The 18765-nt window shown below is 39.3% G+C and overlaps 1 protein-coding gene across 11 annotated transcripts in view; it reads left to right on the top strand.

The window, feature by feature from the left end:
* The window catches only part of HECW1 (HECT, C2 and WW domain containing E3 ubiquitin protein ligase 1), a 268810-nt gene that overhangs the window by 214995 nt on the left and 35050 nt on the right, over positions 1–18765 (top strand). For all 11 annotated transcript variants that reach the window (XR_014580687.1, XM_083826824.1, XM_083826828.1 and 8 more), the window contains 7 exons: positions 788–893; positions 1097–1193; positions 3082–3165; positions 4206–4315; positions 6526–6646; positions 8062–8175; positions 11097–11249. Coding sequence is in view for 10 of the 11 variants with exons in the window: in XM_083826824.1 (XP_083682950.1) it covers positions 788–893; positions 1097–1193; positions 3082–3165; positions 4206–4315; positions 6526–6646; positions 8062–8175; positions 11097–11249 (785 nt within the window). In the remaining variant the exon portion in view is untranslated. The remainder of the gene's footprint in view (positions 1–787; positions 894–1096; positions 1194–3081; positions 3166–4205; positions 4316–6525; positions 6647–8061; positions 8176–11096; positions 11250–18765) is intronic.

Raw genomic sequence — 18765 nt, forward strand, 5'->3', positions numbered from 1 at the left:
TATTGGAGTTGGGGCAATTTCTTCCTGAACTGGTTGCCAAGTACTACAATTTGTGCCATGAGGAGGAAGCCACCATCTGCCCAGTAGAATGGCAGTTGGAATTCGTGCACATCTTGTCCTCATATAGGGTGTGTTTGCACCAATTTTGTAGTGGTGCTTCTCTGTTGGCTTCCCTGAGGCCATATTCTGGAGGAACACACATGTGTGAGGGGTGGGTTCCCTTCAGTTTGCCCAAGCCCGCATGCAGTTACCCAGAAAACAATGATTTACTGAAGACATTGCCAGACCTCATTGTTTGTCTTGTATCCTTATATCTAGGTGTTTTCCCACCTTCTATTGTATCTGCCTTCTTGACATGAATCCCTCCTCTAGGTAGTGTATTTAGGACAGTGTTATTCTTCAAATTAAGTGTCTTAATTAAGTAATGGTGATAAATTTCCTCTTTACTTCTCCTTTTATCTACTTTTCAGATTATGTTCTTTATTCAGTATATAGGATTCAACATTTATTTCTGGTCATGCAAGTTAGGCAGCCCTCCTTTAGGATGATATGGCCCTTCTTTGACCTGTGCTCTACCTAGGTATGAGGAACACATCATTACTTGACTCTTCAGCTGGCTGAAGTGTAAAGCTATAATTTTCATGCAAACTTTCTGTCCTTTAGTCAGTCAGCATCATGGGCCATTCGAAAAAAAAAAAAACAAAAACAAGATCAGAATCATTCTTACCGACTGATGTGCTGCCAACTGCCAGTTTGCCCATTCTTTCCCTTTCTTCCATTGTTGTAGGCCTCTGAAGTCTCTCGGAACAGAGGAGTTACTCTGTTGGCCAGACCAGGCAATAGTCTTGTAACAGCTATTCGAAACCAGCATCATCATGAGACATTACCTCTGGGTAAGCCAAGTTTTCCTTTTCTTTTCAAAGCAGTGCTCACAAAGATACTTTTTAGATCTACTCATCAACCACATGCAATGCTTCACGTTGTCCTGTGCCTCAATTAGCAGTGCAGTCAGCGTGCCCCTACATAGTCACAGTGACGTCCAGAAGGCCCCCACAGTGCTAAATAAAGCCTCTGTATCACTTTTTTGCTTTTCCAGCTTACAATGACAAGATTGTTGCATTTCTACGCCAACCCAACATTTTTGAGATGCTGCAGGAGCGTCAGCCCAGCTTGGCCAGAAACCATGCACTCAGGTACTGCTTTGTTCCAGACTGCTGACGCCGAGTTCCAGAAATGATTTCTTGTAGTGTAAAAAGCAAATTCTGGTAACTGTAGTAAAAAAGATGAACTTAAGTCCTATGCAGACCTGTCAGTAAATGTTATTGAATAGCAAAAACTGTCTTCACCTACGGTTAATCACCTTGCTTTTCAGAAGATAGGGTTAAAATAATGTTTTGATGGAATTGAGCAGCAAAACCCCAGTAACTTCAGCAGAACCAGGATTTTACCTTGTGTTTGGATCTACACACATGCCATGGACATAGTCACCCTAGATTTTATGAAGAAATAGGAACGTTGTGAAGTAGATTATACTCCTGTCTTTATTCTCATGACTTAATGGTAGTCCTTTCCAAAGTAATTAAATTATAACGTTCTTTTTCTTATGCCCATTCCTTTTCTACTAGGTGTTAAAAAAAAAAAAAAAAAAAAAAAAGACCATAACCAAAGCCAATATGATTTAAAATTTGTTCTAATTCCAAAGGTTAAATTAATTGTTTTGGCCTAGAACCTGAGTTGATGTTAGTCTCAGCAATGCCGTTGTGCACCAGCTAAGAGTTTGGCCCAAGGGTTTAGTTTGCCCTGTGCAGTAAAAAGTGCAGCTGGGGGCCGGTAAAAAAGGGAAGGAGGAGCAACAGAAAAGCCTTCAAGATCCTGCAGTGCAGTTTCTGCAGATAGCCCTCTTGACTTGTTATTTACACATGAGGGCCAGACAAAGGTTCTTTGGGTGTAAGGATTAGGCTTGCTTCCTGGAAAAATTAGTACATGCAAATAAAAAGAAGAGAAAATGAAAACTGCTGCCTGTATTCAAGATGTACATTTCTGTAACTAAGAAATTTTTATCTTCACCATCAAATTATTCCAGACTGTTTTTCTCCTCAGCTGTAATTTGAATTCTCATTTCTCAGAGAACAGATGATGCTTTTATCTCCTTTTGAGCAGAGAACAAAATTGACTAGCGATAGGGACTAGACAGCTTAGCCAGTGCGTAATGAGATTTGTAACAGGATATCGAGCCCTTTGCCTCCAGGTCATTGCTTTGATTATAGCTTAGGTTAGGATTAATCCCAAGCTACCATCTAATGCTCATATAGCAGACCTTAAGTAAACTCCTAGGAGACAAATGTCCATCTTTTACAGGGCTTGAATCTGCAAAACTACAGCCCCAGCCAGCAAGGTTCTAAAGTACATCCTTGACTTGAGGTAGAACCCTTTGACTTGATAATACAATAAATATTCTTGGATTCTGCGGTGCTTTAGAAACACACTTGCACATTGGGGTATATCTCTGTATTTTCCAAGGTCCTAATCTGTTAATAGGATCCTATCTTATGCTTCCTGTCCTTGTTAGCATTCACTTGAAGCAGCAAAATGTATGATTCTATACATGCACCATGTAACTTCTGTTATCAACCAATATCAAGTACATGTTAAAGTGCTATTTGCCAGCTAGAACCGGCAAGTAAAAGTAAAGCGAGTGGTATTACGTGAAATTCTGTTAACAAAAGGTGATATGTTAGTTGTAGCCTTAAACACAAAGTCTGTCACTGACAGTAGCTATAATGCTATACATGAGCTTGGAAAACTAAGAATTATTCTGTTTTGTAACATATGGTATAATTTCTCTTGCTTTAAGATCAGGCAACTGAATGATATATTTAGATTATTTTTTACAACTTTGTTAGTGAGTTTAGAGAATGAACCAGGCAGTTAAGATGTCTGCTATTTTTGTAAAGAGAGAAACGGGAACTGGCAAAATACCAAGGAATAATTATTTTATATGTATCTCATGCCTTGATCATGGCATGTTTTCTTCCTTTTCTTTTTTCCTTTCTACACTTGTCAATAATATTTATCTTTCAGGGAGAAGATCCATTACATTCGGACAGAGGGTACACATGGGCTTGAAAAGTTGTCCTGTGATGCAGATTTAGTAATTCTGCTGAGGTAAACAATTTGTTCAAAAACTTAATATTGTTACTTACAGTACCAGAGAAGTTGGCTGGCTCTTTCTTAGCATAATTGGAAAGATTTATTAAATCTTCTAGGCCATTTATAATTAGAATAGATTCATGGCTGGTGATCGTCACCCAAAATAATTCAGCCAACATATGTCAGTCAGTTCTTACTTCCTGGAAGGCAGCCTCCATCAGTGAAGTAAACTCCATCCCCAGCCAGCTCAATCAATAGAGCTGTTACCATCAAGTAGCAGATAAAATGTTAATATGTTTCCTTTTAACGGAAAAAAAATCTTATTTCCTTTATTCAAAAGGAAAAATAAAATATTTTCTTTTAAAATACAAGTAAATAATATAACTGCTCATGAAATTGCTAGTTTTACCACAGTGGTGCAGCCCAGATATGCAGGGCTATGTCCCACTAATGAAACCTTGAGGTACAGTGAATGTTGTTTGGATAATGTAGATAAGGCTTTGCTTTTACTGGGACTTGGGAGCTTAGTCTTTAAGCCCTAACTGCTTTTGTTTAGCACAGTTAAGAACCTCTTTGTATTTTCCTGGGCTTACATGGAAAATGTTGCATTACCCAGCAGGTTTGGGTATGCTGCATAGCACTACCTAGTGTGAGAAGTTATTCCCATCAGCTTCACCTGAACGGTCACAGAGCTGAGGTATACATGACCAAACACATGACCAAAGAAAAACAACCTGTAAGACAGATGTGCGTGTCTTTGTTTCTCAGTTCTAAATTGTAGAAGTTGTCCACGTTTACCACATAGTCTCAGATCATGACATTCTATCAGTAAATTGAGGCACCATCTTAGCATGAAATGTCTAATAAAATTTATTGTGTTCTTCTTTGTTGCTGGTGACCATGCTTCATTTGGGAAACCTGTGGTTTTACAAATCCAACAATTCAGAGATTTTCCCAGACTTACAACTGCAGCAGACTTGCAATATACTGCATGTTTACATTCCTTCATGTGATGAATGTGAACCAAACTTCTTTATATCACTTTTTACATGCAGCCTTTTTGAAGAAGATATTATGTCCTACATACCACTGCAGGCCACTTTCCATCCTGGTTACAGTTTCTCTCCTCGCTGCTCACCCTGCTCATCACCCCAAAATTCTCCAGGTAAGGGGATGGGGAGAATAATACAAAATCTTGCAGTTGTGGTATTTCTCCTGATAAATAGGAAGGAACAGATTGAGGAAAAGGAACACACTGAGAGCCAGCATAACCTACAAATTCCAGTGCCCATTCCAAATCTGACCCAAGCTGCTTCTTTTCTGGATCAGTTGTCATTGCTGTTACATGTCTGTTGAAATGTTAACAGTATTTAGAACAGAGAGATCAAAAATTTCCCATATGGAGGAACGTATTTTACTGCTTTTCATATGGTTGGGAAGGATTAGGGTAGGAAAAGAATAGTGTAGTCCAAGCGTAACTCTCACATGGAAGCACATTTATGTTATGTGACAGGAGCAAAGAGCAACTTCCAAATCAAAGGTTTATTGCAATATTTCCAGTACTCCTATAAAGTTAACTCACCTCCACTTTGTGCTCCAAATACTTCACCTCTTCTCAAGACCCATCTATTTTAAGACCTGAGGGGATCATCTTGATCATCTAGTCTGACCTCCTGTATTGAGACCATTAACTTAGGTTTGAAAGGAAACATTTTTTCCAGAACGACATGCTGTCTGAGAAGGTTATTTCCAGCTGTGGTATGTCTCTGTAGTTATTGTTTATGCTATAGAAATTCAAGGAGCTAATGTCTCCCTTTTGCCAAGATATACAACCCCCACCGCAGTCTTGCTGCATAGCTGTGTCCAGTGGTCATTTTGAGAGAAATAGACAGAAATGTGATCTGAAGAAATCAATTTTTGGCTGAGATTTTAAAGCATTCATTTAAATTACCTGGTTTCAAACAAAATTAATGGACAAGAGATGTCCAAATCTGAGAGGTGGCTATGTAAAGATCGATTTATTTTTTTTTTTAATGTGAAGAAGCTAAATGCTCAGCCTTTGTCTACAGAAGAACTGTTTTGTCAGAATGTCCAGTTGTCATTAATGAGTTTGAACAGCATTGTAAATACAGTTCCTCTCCTCTACATCAGGACAGATCATAAACAAGCCTCCTGCAAGACAAAATATAAGTATTTGGCAAGAGCATGGCTTACAGAACTGCACTGGTCTTTATGTGTTCTGGTGAAAAGACAAGAAGGGCAAATAATTTCTGGAAACATGCTGTCTGCTTGCTTATTTCTGCCACTGGTTCCATAGCCCATGAAAAAAAACATTCTCTTATGTCATGGGGCACAAAAAATCTAACAAAAGAAAAGAAGTGTCCTGAGGGATTCTCTTCACACAGCATGTAAATACTCCTTTCTGCTTTACCAGCAGAGATTATTACTAACATCTTTCCCTACTGGCAATCATGATACTTTGTGCTCCCACTAAATGTGGGGTGGTTTTTGTGTGTTTTTTTTTGCCTTCATATGGAGGATTTTCTGCCAGATTTCTCATAAAAGAGCTTGTTTATATTGTCTTCTCTAATGAGAAAGGGAAATGGGATTTCATGGATCCATTCTTTGACGCTTTATGGCATGGCACTGCTTCATATAAAAGGACTAATCAGCCACTTTGAAAATGCAGATTTCAAAACAAAACAGGTCCCAAATTGCTGCAAATCTGCTGTATATGTGAATCATAATAGGAAAATGTAGCATTTCTTGATGACATAAATCCTTCTCAGTGCCACAAAGGGTTTTTGTGTTGATGGCTGGAAGTGTTTAATATACAGTCAGATTAACTCTGGGAAACCTGATTCCCAGTTTGGCTGGGGTGCTAGGCTCCAGATAGAAGCACTGCTTTGAGCTCCAGAGGTTTAATCCTGCTAAGTAAGGGCATCTCCTATACTATGCAGAGGAGAGAGATCTCTTAAAAGTGCAAAAAGGAAAGAAAACCTAAATACCAATGAACATGAGTGGGAGTTACGCATGTCACTCTTTCTCATGCCTTTCTGATACTTGAATTTCCATTCAGACCAATGACAGTTAAAGGCTCAGGTAACACAAAGGCACACACAAGGACAGTTTAACAGTTCTCTTAGTGAAGAAGATATAGACACTGGAAGTCATCAGAATCACTGAATTGTAGGATCTTAAAACTCCATTAAAACCAGGTAGACCAAAATTAATACTGAGTGCACAAAACCCCTAAATATACCTGTAAAAAGTTCCTAAAGTGTTGTTAGTGAGTTGTGTCTGGAAACATCAGCTGCATGATTTGGAAGAATATAAAGCCCTTATATCTCAGAATGCTGTTCATTTTCCCACCAGGACTGCAGCGAGCAAGTGCAAGAGCACCCTCTCCATACAGGAGGGACTTTGAAGCCAAGCTACGCAATTTCTATCGAAAACTTGAAGCCAAAGGATATGGGCAAGGTCCAGGTAAAATTAAGTGAGTATTATGACAAGTCAGTCAAATAGTCTAATGTGTTGTAGCATTGTCTTTCATCATTATCAATGAATGAACGAAGACACTGATAGGAAGTGGGAAACACACCAGAGATTGTATTTCACGTGTGAACCATCAGGATCAGATAAGAGTGTATCCTTCAAAAGAGTGACCTTCAAGAAATTTTTGGGGAAGTTTTATGTCTTACAGATTCATACTCTCTTACCTACCTATTTAACAGGAATGTTGGTATTATTACCTATAATTCACTAGTAGGAAAATCATCCATACAGGCAAATGTCCATGGTAATTAACTAGACATTATTACCATCTATCTCATTGTAATGATATAGTAACTCCAAATCCTTTGTATCTACATATTAATATAACTTGGGACCAGAGTATGACCTTATAGAAGTTATCCCATCCCATGCAGTTTTAACTTTCAGTAGTTGGTTATGCTGTTAGCCCTGTTGGATTTGAACTAGCAAGATTTCTGCCTGTCTTCACCTATTTTGGGGATCTCTGTCACTTGGTTGTGGACTTGGCTTCCCAGACAGCTTAGTAGTTGGCTTGCAACTCTGCACCTTCTTGTGCTTGATTGAGTCATCCTACTTGGCTAAAGGACTATAAGTTTCTTAGGTATTTCCTGGGCATCTGGTTGAATTTATGCATCACTTTGGCTTCTTACCAAATCACATCTGTTGTGGGGAAAAAAAACCTGAAACCAAGCAATTTATTCCAGGCAAACGTCATCATCAAAATATTCTTACAGAGGTTGGGAGTCCTTGCTGTTGGTTATGCCTTTCAGTGTCCTGCTAAGTGGGTTCGAGACATACACAAAGTACATTTCAGTATGTCTGTCTTAAAGCGTCTATGACATATGAACAAGAAAGATTTCTTAACACAGATGGTGTTTAAATGCACTATTCATTAAGTTGTTTTAGAGGCTGGCAGGGGAGTGAGAGGTGTGTTGTACAAGGAGAGGCTGATACTCCTTTTGTTTACCCTGCTGCAGAAGCAGTAATTCCATGCACATTCACTGGATTAAATCCGGGAAGTGTTTGAGGCCAATCCCAGAATGCTGTGACCTTATATACACAGGAAACTGACAGCCCCCTCCACTATCCAAATTTGAGTGTAGAGGTGTTAAAGAGAGCAGAGGGTGTTAGCAGTAGAGCAACACTTTGAACCTAATCACAGCTTTGTGAAGAAATTCACCTTTGAGGCATACAGGAAAGCTTAATGAAGCAACTCACTGAAAACCCGTACTGGTCAAGTAGCTGTGCACCAGCGGACACAACTTTATTTGACTTCTTCGAGACTGAGTCTCTCTTTACCAGCTCTTGTTTACCTTCAGGCTTACAGACTCACACCAGACTGAATCATCAGATCTCTATTTCTGCCTCCCTTTGCAGGTTAATTATACGGCGTGATCACTTGCTGGAAGGCACCTTCAACCAGGTAATGGCATATTCACGCAAGGAGCTCCAGCGGAACAAACTCTACGTCACGTTTGTTGGCGAGGAAGGGTAGGGAACCACTAAATGCTCTCAGTTTTGAAGTAGCTGTTATGTTGCAAAACACTTACAGAGTTGACTAAGGCTGAGCCTCTTGTTACGTATTGTTTTTACTTTAGTTCTCGTTTTACCTCTGAGCAAATGGTCTATCTTAATTAGCTCAAATGTTTGTTAAAATATCAAAATAGCAAAAATGCTTCACTTTCCTGCAGCGTCTTCCATCTAGATGTCTCAAAGTGACAATTTAAGCGGTGAAATCTGATGTCACCTTGTCGCCGTGAATGTTTTGACTAGATGGAAGGCAAAATTGAACTAAAAGCCCATGGTTACACACTGAAGCACTCTCATAACTATAATTACAGACCAGGCCTTTACCCCTTTTGTTACTCTTCCTCTTCAAAATGAATCTGGTTTTGGTTCAAAAAAATTTTGCTTTGCATGCCATCTAATGATCATTTGTTGCCCATATGTGGACCTCTTGTTTCTGGCTGAAGTGCGAAGCATGAATGCTGTTAAAAGATTAGTCATAACTGTTTAATTCACCCAGTTGGAAGCTGAAAGCAATAGAAATCTCTTGAGAAAGCATGTTCTCAGGAGACTTTCTGCCAGCCCTACAAACTCCAGAACAATGTATGTATGATAAGCAAGCCACTGACTTTTTGTTTCTAAATCTAAACAGAACCTTTCAAAGCCATCCCATCTCACCCCAAGAGCTACATTGTAATCAAGGCTTAATCCATATCCTTTTATAATGGAGAAAAACATTGTGCGCGTTTCCAGTGTTCCATATAACAGAGGCTTGAAATCATATTTTCTAATAGTTTTGTATATAAGGTTTCATTTGAAAAACAAACAAACAACAAAAGACAAAAATATGAATAGGATTTCAGTTTCAAAGTTACTAAAACAGTAAGGCTCTGGGGCATCTCTCAGCATGTCCAGCAGCTGCTGACACTGTAAGCTCTGAGGTGGCATGTCAAATGAAGAATTCTGAAGAGCTGAGTTTGTATGGAGACATGTTAGGTCCAGTGGAAAATAAAAGTCACCAGTCTCTCTTTGAGTTACTCAGAGACCTCAGTATCAGGGGTTTTCTTAATTATTACTTTTTATACTCCATGGATTTCAATATTATCTAATAGAGGTAGTCTTTTACAGCTGTTTTTGCCGCTGGCTTGCAAGTAAATCATAAACATGCAGCATACCTCAGTTTGCATTTTTGGAATAGTATTCTAGTATTCTAACACTGTCCAAAGTCATAATGTTTTCCCCACATCTCTAGTAACTTTTACTGTGTGTGGCACAGTATCCTCAGGAGAAATCATAAACCAATTTGATTTGCAAATTCATTCATTCTTCACTGATTCATTTACATCTGAAGATACACTCCCCCAGGGTTTCTGCAGTTTAATGTTAGTATAGGTTCTCCTGGAGGGACTCCAAGATAGCAACTCCCCACTGAATAGTTGATGCTGTATGGCCACATGATGTTGTATGGGCAGAGCTTCCCATGTGTTTCAAAGTTAAAATGACATTGAAAATCAACTATGAAGGCTTTATGATGAGTTAATGTTTTGCCCAGAAATGCAATATCTAGTCCCTCCTTGGAGGTTTTTGATTATAGGCAGGTGTTGTTTGCAGTTCTTTTCTCCAGCCATCGGCACTCTTAGACCAATGTTTTAATGTCTATTGAACCAAATCTATAACGTGGTTAGCGCTAGTGGTTCAAGGGGGCTTATTACCATCTCCTTTTGCTGTTGTTGCTTTAGGCTCACCCACATGATCCTAGGGCCAAAGCTGCTGAAAGAGAACAGTACTGAATCTCCAGATATAAAGCACAGAAGATGGGTCTGCCTGTCCTTTATCATCTTTCTAGTTGCACAAATCAATCATTCAAATTCTTGTGATTATGCTTCCGTAACCTTGAATGTATTAGAAAGCATACTGGCCCAGCTGCAATTTTCCACTTAGCTGGCATTTGTTAAGTTGAAGGAATAGCGCCCACCTCACAAACTGTTTCGGCACACATGATATATGGCTACAAACTTTTTGGTCATATTGCTGCATTTAGATCTATTTTAGATTGAAAAGCCTACCTACCTACCATTATTAAAGGACAACCTGCTTTTAATAAATCCATCACAGCTGGGATTAATGCATTCATGAAGCTTTTTGTTTGTTTGTTTTTCAAGTTGAGATAATTGGAAACAAATTGATTTAAAATTTGAATTGGAAAAAAAAAGGAGGGGGGGAAATGCTGATTTTCTACAGCACAAAATCATGCAACAACAAAGCTCAACTTAAGGTGTACCACATGTATTTGAAACTATTAGGAAATTAGGAGAGCTTGGATGAACAACTGAGGGATCCCCATTCCATCTTAAATGAGTTCATCTGAGACTTGGTCTTCCTCAGTATTGCCCTTATAGTTTTACACTATAAGAAAGCATCCTTGGGGCTAGATTATATCTTTGGTTACATCTCAAGTGTAGAGGAGTAAGAACAATTTCTGCTTCTGTCTGGGCTGTCTGATCTGTGAACCCAGGTGTTCATAGGCAGTTCAAACCCACTCACTAAAGAGTTAAAAAGTTATAGAAGAGTCTTTGCCATCTGCTAGCCTGCCAGCTAAGGCAAGGCTGAGCTCTGTACCTCCAATTTACTAAACCCTTGAAACAACAGACAAAAAAGTGGAGGAAACTACTTAAGGTATGTGTCTAAGTCGCGATTCTTCTCTGAACAACCAGTATGTTGGTGACGTTTCAGCATCATGAGTTGTTCAGGGCTTATAATCAAGTTTTGGGAGAGGATATATACCATGTTAGAAACACTTGATTGCACAGTGGTAGGTGGTAGCAGCCAATGTACACAAGAAAAACAGGAAATTCACTCAAATGGGAACGAGACTCATTTTACCTTTTTTACTTTCTCCTTTCCAGGCTGGACTACAGTGGCCCCTCACGAGAATTCTTCTTCCTTCTGTCTCAGGAGCTCTTCAATCCCTATTATGGGCTGTTTGAGTATTCAGCCAATGACACTTACACTGTACAGATCAGCCCCATGTCTGCCTTTGTTGAAAATCACCTAGAATGGTAAGGATATTGTACGCAGAATTCAATAATCCTTTTAGAGCAATGCAGAAATGGAAATGCAAAACATGAAAGCTGTCAGTTTAGACTAGGCTACATACCAGTACCATTGCTGCTGTCGGGAACTGGGAAGTAGATTGGGAGAAGGAAAAAAGGAGTAAGTGTAAATACAACAGCAAGCTCTGAAAAAGGAATTGTGATGAGGTACTGTTACTCAGATGTCCTAATCATATTACTTGGGACTTGATGTTTTCATGCTTCTGTGTGAAGGTGAAAAGGATGGGGGAGGAAGATCTCTCCTTAATCCAGGCCTCCTCTCCTGGGCCCCTTTCTAAGAATAGCATGTGTAGTCTTTCAGTACATCAAGCAGCATTGTGCTTGGAAGCTATAGAGTGCTCTCCAGGAGCCACCCTGCTGCTCTGTACCTACTGCAGGCCTTAAACAAGGCCCAGTGAAAGCGATACACCTTTTCTACCCCACACTGTCCCTGCTTGTGTACGGCAAGGCCAGCAGAGCAAACAGGTTCTTCCCTTTACCATGTATGTGTGCAAACAGGCAAATTGGTTCTATATCAAAAATTCTGAATGCGTATTGTGATATCTTCATTTTTCTATCAGCCTCCAGATCTCTCTGTCTCTGGGAGTTGTTTTCCCTTTGATATGTTCAGATGTGGTTCAGTGAAGCATGGGCTGCCAGCCCTGGGCGTTGCTTGATCCCTTGTGGTCTTTCATTGTGTCAGAGAAGTACTGACACATGGGTTTGTTCCTATGATGTTTTCCTTTGTCTAACCAATCTCACTGGCTCCTCTCAGAGATTCTTTTTGCTTTTTTTTTTCTTTCTTTTTTTTGTTTTTAATAGAAGGCAGTTCAGGCCCCTTTTAAATTGCAAATAACGCACGTCCCACTGTTCTTGTAGACTGTTCCCACTTTGCTTCAGCTTACAGTGGGCAGAAGATCAAGAATAACCAAATGGTTGTAGCATCATTTCTACTAAAGCTGCAGTGGAAGACAAGATTTGTTGTGAACTAGCAATGGTGTCTGAATTGTTTTAATATTATAATTTCCAGCAGTGAAGCATTATGCTAACAGTGTTCCTTGCATTAGAATGTTTCTCTGCTGTCATTAGCAAGGAGAGAGTGGCATAGTTCTTACAGCTCGTCTGTCTCCCACTGCAATCCTACTGATTAAACAGTATAAAGTGGCTTCCCAGTTTTCTAGAAGAAATACAGTCTGTCCTTTGTTCAGTTTAACAGGCAGCATGGATAAACTTTTGATTTCAGAGGCTGTATTTATGAGGATGCGTTCTGATTCCAGGGCACAAGACCGCTTATGCAGGTGCAAACCAGGGATCATTCTGCCCACACTGTGAGCAAGCTAGACTCAGGCCTGTTTCCCCAGAAGTGGTGTTACCATGTTATCCCAGCAGTATTTGAAATAGGTTCTGCCTCTTATCTGTTGTAAATAGTCTCCTTGTGGAAAGAGTTCAGCTGCAGTTTTCTTAACAGAAGTGATAAATTACACTGCAAAGAGCATATAGTTTGTTCTGTACCCCCATTTTGTTCTGCCCATTGAGAGATTTCGTCATGGAAGAGGCAGATTTTGAAGGTAATCTGGGCATATTAAAAAGTGAAAAGACACCTAATATGATTTTCGATAACAATTAGTACTTAACTCAGAAATCAGTAGCAGTTAGTTAGGATCACATCCCTCCAACTACATGCATCTATACAGGCTACTTGTACACTGAATGTTATTTGGGCTCTGAATATTTTTGGTTTGTTTTTTTAAGGAAAGAGAATGAAGTCTCTTGGCCTGTAGAGTGTAATAAAAGCTATGAACAAAAAGGTTTGTACATAAAGTAGAGTAATAGGCTAAGACTGTAGAACCCAAGGAAAGATAAGCAATCCAGTAAGTGCTCAGTAATGCTTCTTGATCCTGTTAAGGAAACAACTGGCCAAGACCAGCAGTTTGTAATTAACCCAATAGGTTTCATTATTGGCTTGTAGATGTGTAGACATTCCAAGTTTTTTATGCTGTGTTGACTGATCTCAGCTATACGTGCGTAACCCTAGAGGACTGTATTCAGAAGTCTGGGCAGCCAGCTAAGATAGGATTCGAACGGAGCTTTTCGAAACTGAAAGAATAGGATTCTTCCATTAAAGCTTTGTAGGCTTTTCTAAGGACACTGTACTAACTTGCTTGTCATCATTTGTTCATGAGGAATGTTTTTTGTTTTTGTTTTGTTTTGTTTTTCCTGAAGTTCTCAGCCTTTCTCTAGCTTTGTTCTCCTCATAGTCAGTGCTAGAACTTCTATTTCTCATATTTACTTGTTGATTTGGTTCCAGCAGAGCCTTCTCCCTTTAACCTACAAGAAATGAAGATTATTTTCCTGTTCTGAAAACTGTTATAAGACATTAGTTAACATGCGTGGATGAATTGGTTTTGAGAATCTCAAGGTCACAGATAATTAATATTCATAGTCTTTTTAAAACTTGAAGTTTGATGTCAGTCATAAAAATCACACAACCATAATTGTTTTATATTTGCAGGTTTCTTGAACTGTATGCCTTCTGGGGCTTTGGGGCTCATCATTTTTGTTGAATTTACCCTTGACGTGTTTTTCTGCAGATTAGTTCTGCAAGACCTATCAAGACATGATATAGTAAGGAACAGGGCTAGCAGAAAAAATCTCCTCAAAATTATTTTACATTTTCACTTTTTAAGTGAACAGTAGTGAGTTTGAGATAGAACATGTTTAACGAAATGCAAAGATGTGAAGAACTGGCAGAACTGAGAAATACACTGCTCTTTTTCCCCTGGCCTAAAAGTTACAGTTCTGCCCCTGTTAATGGCTGATTTCATGCCTTGCTCATTGTGCAAACAACATTCAGAGTCCAAAATGAGCACATCAAAGCATAGAGTAGTTGTACGTGTGCCAAGTAAAAAAGAGACGTAATGACTGGAAAATATTTCTCATTTATGGAGAAACTGAGATTTAACACCTTTCCTGCAAGCTTCCATTGAATAAGACTTTTTCCTGCAGTTAACATATGTGCATGCAGAACATACAAAATACAAGATATCACACTTTTTCGAACGTCATAAAAATGATTTTAAATCCTCTTGTATCTGAAACGGCACAGTTGAATCTTTCTAGACCTATGAAGTTTGATGTTACACATTTTTATCTGCATGCTGCAGGATGTACCTGAAGTTCACGGTCAACAGAGTTGCTTTTAATCCATGCTGGTAATGAGCCATTCTGTCTCATCTGGGTAACATGTCTAGTTCTTTGCCTGAATATTTGAAAACATCTTCAAAAATACAGTTCACACCCCCCACTAATGGTAGTTTGCCTTTCTCCAAATGAGTGGGCAAAGTATGGTTGCAGCTGCCATGTGTTATTCCAGTGAAAAGAGCATGGTTTAACCCAGAAAGAATATTCTTGTCTTTGCACTTGGTCAGGTGTTTTGGGTAATTGAAATAAGGAGAGTCACTGAATTATCTCTCTCAGGTTTTGCACAATATGCTGGGAGACAGAATAGTGGGGAATGTGAAACTTTTTTATCACAACCTCCAATGAAGTTAGAGGTGTAATATTCAGTACAGATGCTGAACAGCTACTATAGCTAGTTAATTGCCATAATGCTGCGTTCTCACATATGAGCAAATGGCTCCCAATAGCTTGCAACATTAGCTTATCACTTTCTTCCCTGCTAACAAACCTTTGAAAGATTTCAGACTTGCTTTCAGTTCCCTGCAGCAATGAAGCCCTGGTGTCCAGGATGCCCAATATTAGCAGGTATACAAAGATACTTTTTCAGATACTCCGACACTTTCTTCCTTTTATGATATTCAGGATTATGATATCCCTCAAATTCATCTTACATAGAGCTCTACAGAGTGCTCCTAGGGTGCAGGGAGATGGCAGGTGATGATATTTAAAGCATTAGATCTCTGGAAAACATAGATAGGAAGGGAGGGCCCTCTAGGGAGGGCAAGACTTTTCGGGGATAAACTTGTAACTCCCTCAGAAACTTCAGATTTCATTTTTTGTGAGCACTGGTGCTTGTTAAATTGGACTTCAGCAGATGGAAAGGGAAGATGGGAGATCTTTCTCTTGGAGTTAATACAAAATGGTCATTTTAACAGAGATTGGGACAGTGTTTCTCTCTCTGATTTGGAGACTAAAAATTTGACTGAATATTTTAGTTCCCCTTTTCACCAAAAATAAATGAATGAATGAATAAATGGTTGGATGGATGGATGGATATATCAGTCCTGAGTGAAAAAAAATATCCTGCAAAATAATAGATGGAACAAATATGTTTCTAAATTCTGGAAACAAAATATCTAGTTTCAGAGTTTGCATAATCTCAAATGCTCGTGTGGGTCACTGGTTACTCTCCCTGTTGTCTTCATGGTGCATTTTCAAAGGTCTAAAAAATGACTGGTGTTTGTTCACTGCATTTCATTCACCCGACATTGTAACAGAAGGATTTGTCTAACCATGGTGTGATACATTGTTGTTTTCCTCAGGCGTTCATTTTGTCTACCATTTTCCATAGTATTTCCCTACTCAGGTCCTGCTATGCCACACAGTAAAGTGGAAATTGGTTTTCATGATGATTTCTGTATCATTTTGCCAAACCTGAGGACTGTTATCTCTGTGCTTTTTCATTGTTCTTGTGGCTACCATTTTCAGATGTTTAAAATTTGTCTGTCACCATAATATCACATAAGTTTTATTTCTTAGAATTCAACAATTCTCAGTGTTTGCCTGAGAAGTTTCCCTCCCTGCTGTGAGTACTTAATCTGACAGTGATAACAAAAGTACCGTTGTCTTTTCAGTTCACAAAACACTGTATTCACAAACTGCTGTCAGGCGGAAATCCAGTCTCTCTTTTCATGTCTTCTGAGTGGGCTAGAGTTTTCCTTCATAGCAGTCCTGTCCCCAGGAGTAATCCAGTTAGATAATGTAATGCACCCTTCTTCAAGACACAGCATTGTAGTCACAGCATGGTCACCTACGCCAGACTTTCTGTCCCCAGATCACTTGCCTGTTCTTTTATCTAACTCACATCTTCTACTTTTGAATTTTTAGTTCATTGCATGTTTGTGAATTTAGAACCACAGCCAGAAATGTGAAAGGAAGCCCAGTCTCTGCATAGAAGACCAGATGGCCTAGACAGATAAAATCATTCACAGACATTCATTTGGAGATCTGAGGGATGCTAACTTGAAACATCTTTTTTTTTGTGTTTTCATAGCAAATTAATGACAGCATGTTTTTTTTTAACAATTGTGCATTTGCAGACCTTGCTGTATTATTTATACAACCAGAAACCAAGACCCCAATGTCACGGTTGCACTAGAGGTATTTGCAGCTTGCTAATCATGCTTAGCATTCTATATCCATCTCAGAGAAGTCCTGTTCTATCTTGATTTTGTTTTCTTTTTTTGTTTGTTTGTTTGTATTTTAATGAAGTTTAATACATTTATTTAGCAGAAGCTTATTAAAAAGTTGAAGGTTTTTGACTAATGTGTTTTTGCACAGAACCCTACTAAAGACCACAAGGATGGACACAGACCCAGTGGCCCAGGTTCCCAGAAGCTGTAGACTGATTCCTCACTGAGGTGTCCTAATGAACTATATTAATTTAATGCTCATTTACAGCTGCTTTTAGGGCAGGAGTTTTTTCATTCAACTCCCATAGTCTTTTTTTTTTTATGCCTTCCAATACCCTCCATATTCTAGTTCTCGCTGCTGAACAGACGCAGACAGAAAACTTTCATGTATTTCTGCACAGTATTCTGCAGGTAGACAAAAGCCTGTTGCACCCACTCTTCATGCAGACATGAACTTGATTTCCAAGCTAACTGATGTGCTTACTGGAACACTGAGCTGAGCAAATGTATGCAGCCACCCATCAGGGCTGATTAGTTCAGGCTCGGCACTGCCTTGATTGCTTATACGTGCTCTGGCAAGCTTGGCACATGGGTAGAGCAACCTCCCTTTGCCCACACACTGCTGTGTGGGTATACCCCATGCCAAACTCTGACCTTCCCTTTTATTTGTTTCATACAAACCACATAGCCATCACTGTCCATCCTAAGTGTTCCAGAGAATGCAGAGTGTTTGTTTTTCCTATTTTTTTGTATAATAAACCCAAGAAGAACCAAGAATGTCACAACCTCAGCTGTCCCTTTCTACTCAGAAAGCTTGGTTTTCATAACCCGATTTCCTTAGGAGCTCTGCCTTTTGCAATTGTGCTGTATATCCATCAGTTTCCAAGTCAGTTTAGGACCTATTCGACAGGAAGGTAAATGTCCCAAAGATGCAAAGTTCCTTAAAGCGTTGCGAAACTTGTGATTGAGTAAAGTACAAATATGCTGAAGAATGCCTTAGCAAGGGCAGTCTGATGAGCTCAACAGTTGCCTATTCTGTTTGGCCCATGGCTGGCCTGAGTGAGCTGACAGGCCCACCACAAGCACGGGCTGCGAACCAGCTTTACCATCTTGTTCAGTAACTAGAGCATGTGAGGGAGAGCTGTGAATGCTCAGGGAAGGCAGGAGGGAGAAACTGGAGATGCTCCAAAGAAGTGTGGGAAGTGCTAGCAGAGATGTGTAGGAGGAACTGCAGCTATTGCAGTGTAGTAATGTAAGGCCATCAGACAGATTATAGGAAACAAAGCACCATTAATCCTGCCACCAGGAGAATAGCTTGTTTCAGCTGAAGTCTTTTTAAAGAACATGACAAATTGCCTCATGACCTAATGGGTTGTATTCAGATGCTGACCAGCTCCTGTGATGGATTTAGGCATTTTCTGTGGCTCTTTATAGAAACAGTGGAGAAAAGTAGTCACAACATTGAAGCAGGAGCTCTGCAAATAACCAGCACTCCTCTCCACTGACTGAAAATAGCTCTGAGGAACATGTTTCAGCTGTTGTGGCAGGTAACCTGAGTATGGCCCAATACCTGTTCTGTTGAGGGAGTCAGAAACACTGAGTTCAGTTTTGTACCTGACTCAGATGGGTCAGTTGTGTCGGTCTGCATTTGGGGGAACAATGAATTTAGAAGAGCGTTTTGACAGCCATCTTGAAGGGGCCTGTTTATGCTAAGCACTGAAAAATCAGCCTCTTAAAAATCAGAGCAGATACAGCACTTCTCAGAGTGGGCATCCAGCAACATTCAGTTCTTTTTGAAATTTAGATCATTACCTCTTTGCCTCAGTTTCCATCTGAAGAGATTTCCAGTATGTAATCAACTTGAAATCCACTTGATGTATACTAATGCTCTGAACTGCTTTGAAATTCTCAGATGAAAGGCACCATAGAAAGCCAAAGCATTTAATTTTACATTACGCTATAAATTTTAATTACTAGCAATATCTTACTTTAAATAAATTATGTTTGCATGAGCAATTTTCAAGCACTATTGTAAATCTTCTGGACAAGAATTATATTAAAATAAATATGCAGCTGAAATCATTTTATAAGACCATTTCACTATGTGAAAA

The sequence above is a fragment of the Anser anser genome, assembly GCF_964211835.1.
Source record: "Anser anser genome assembly, chromosome: 2".
Lineage (NCBI taxonomy): Eukaryota > Metazoa > Chordata > Aves > Anseriformes > Anatidae > Anser > Anser anser.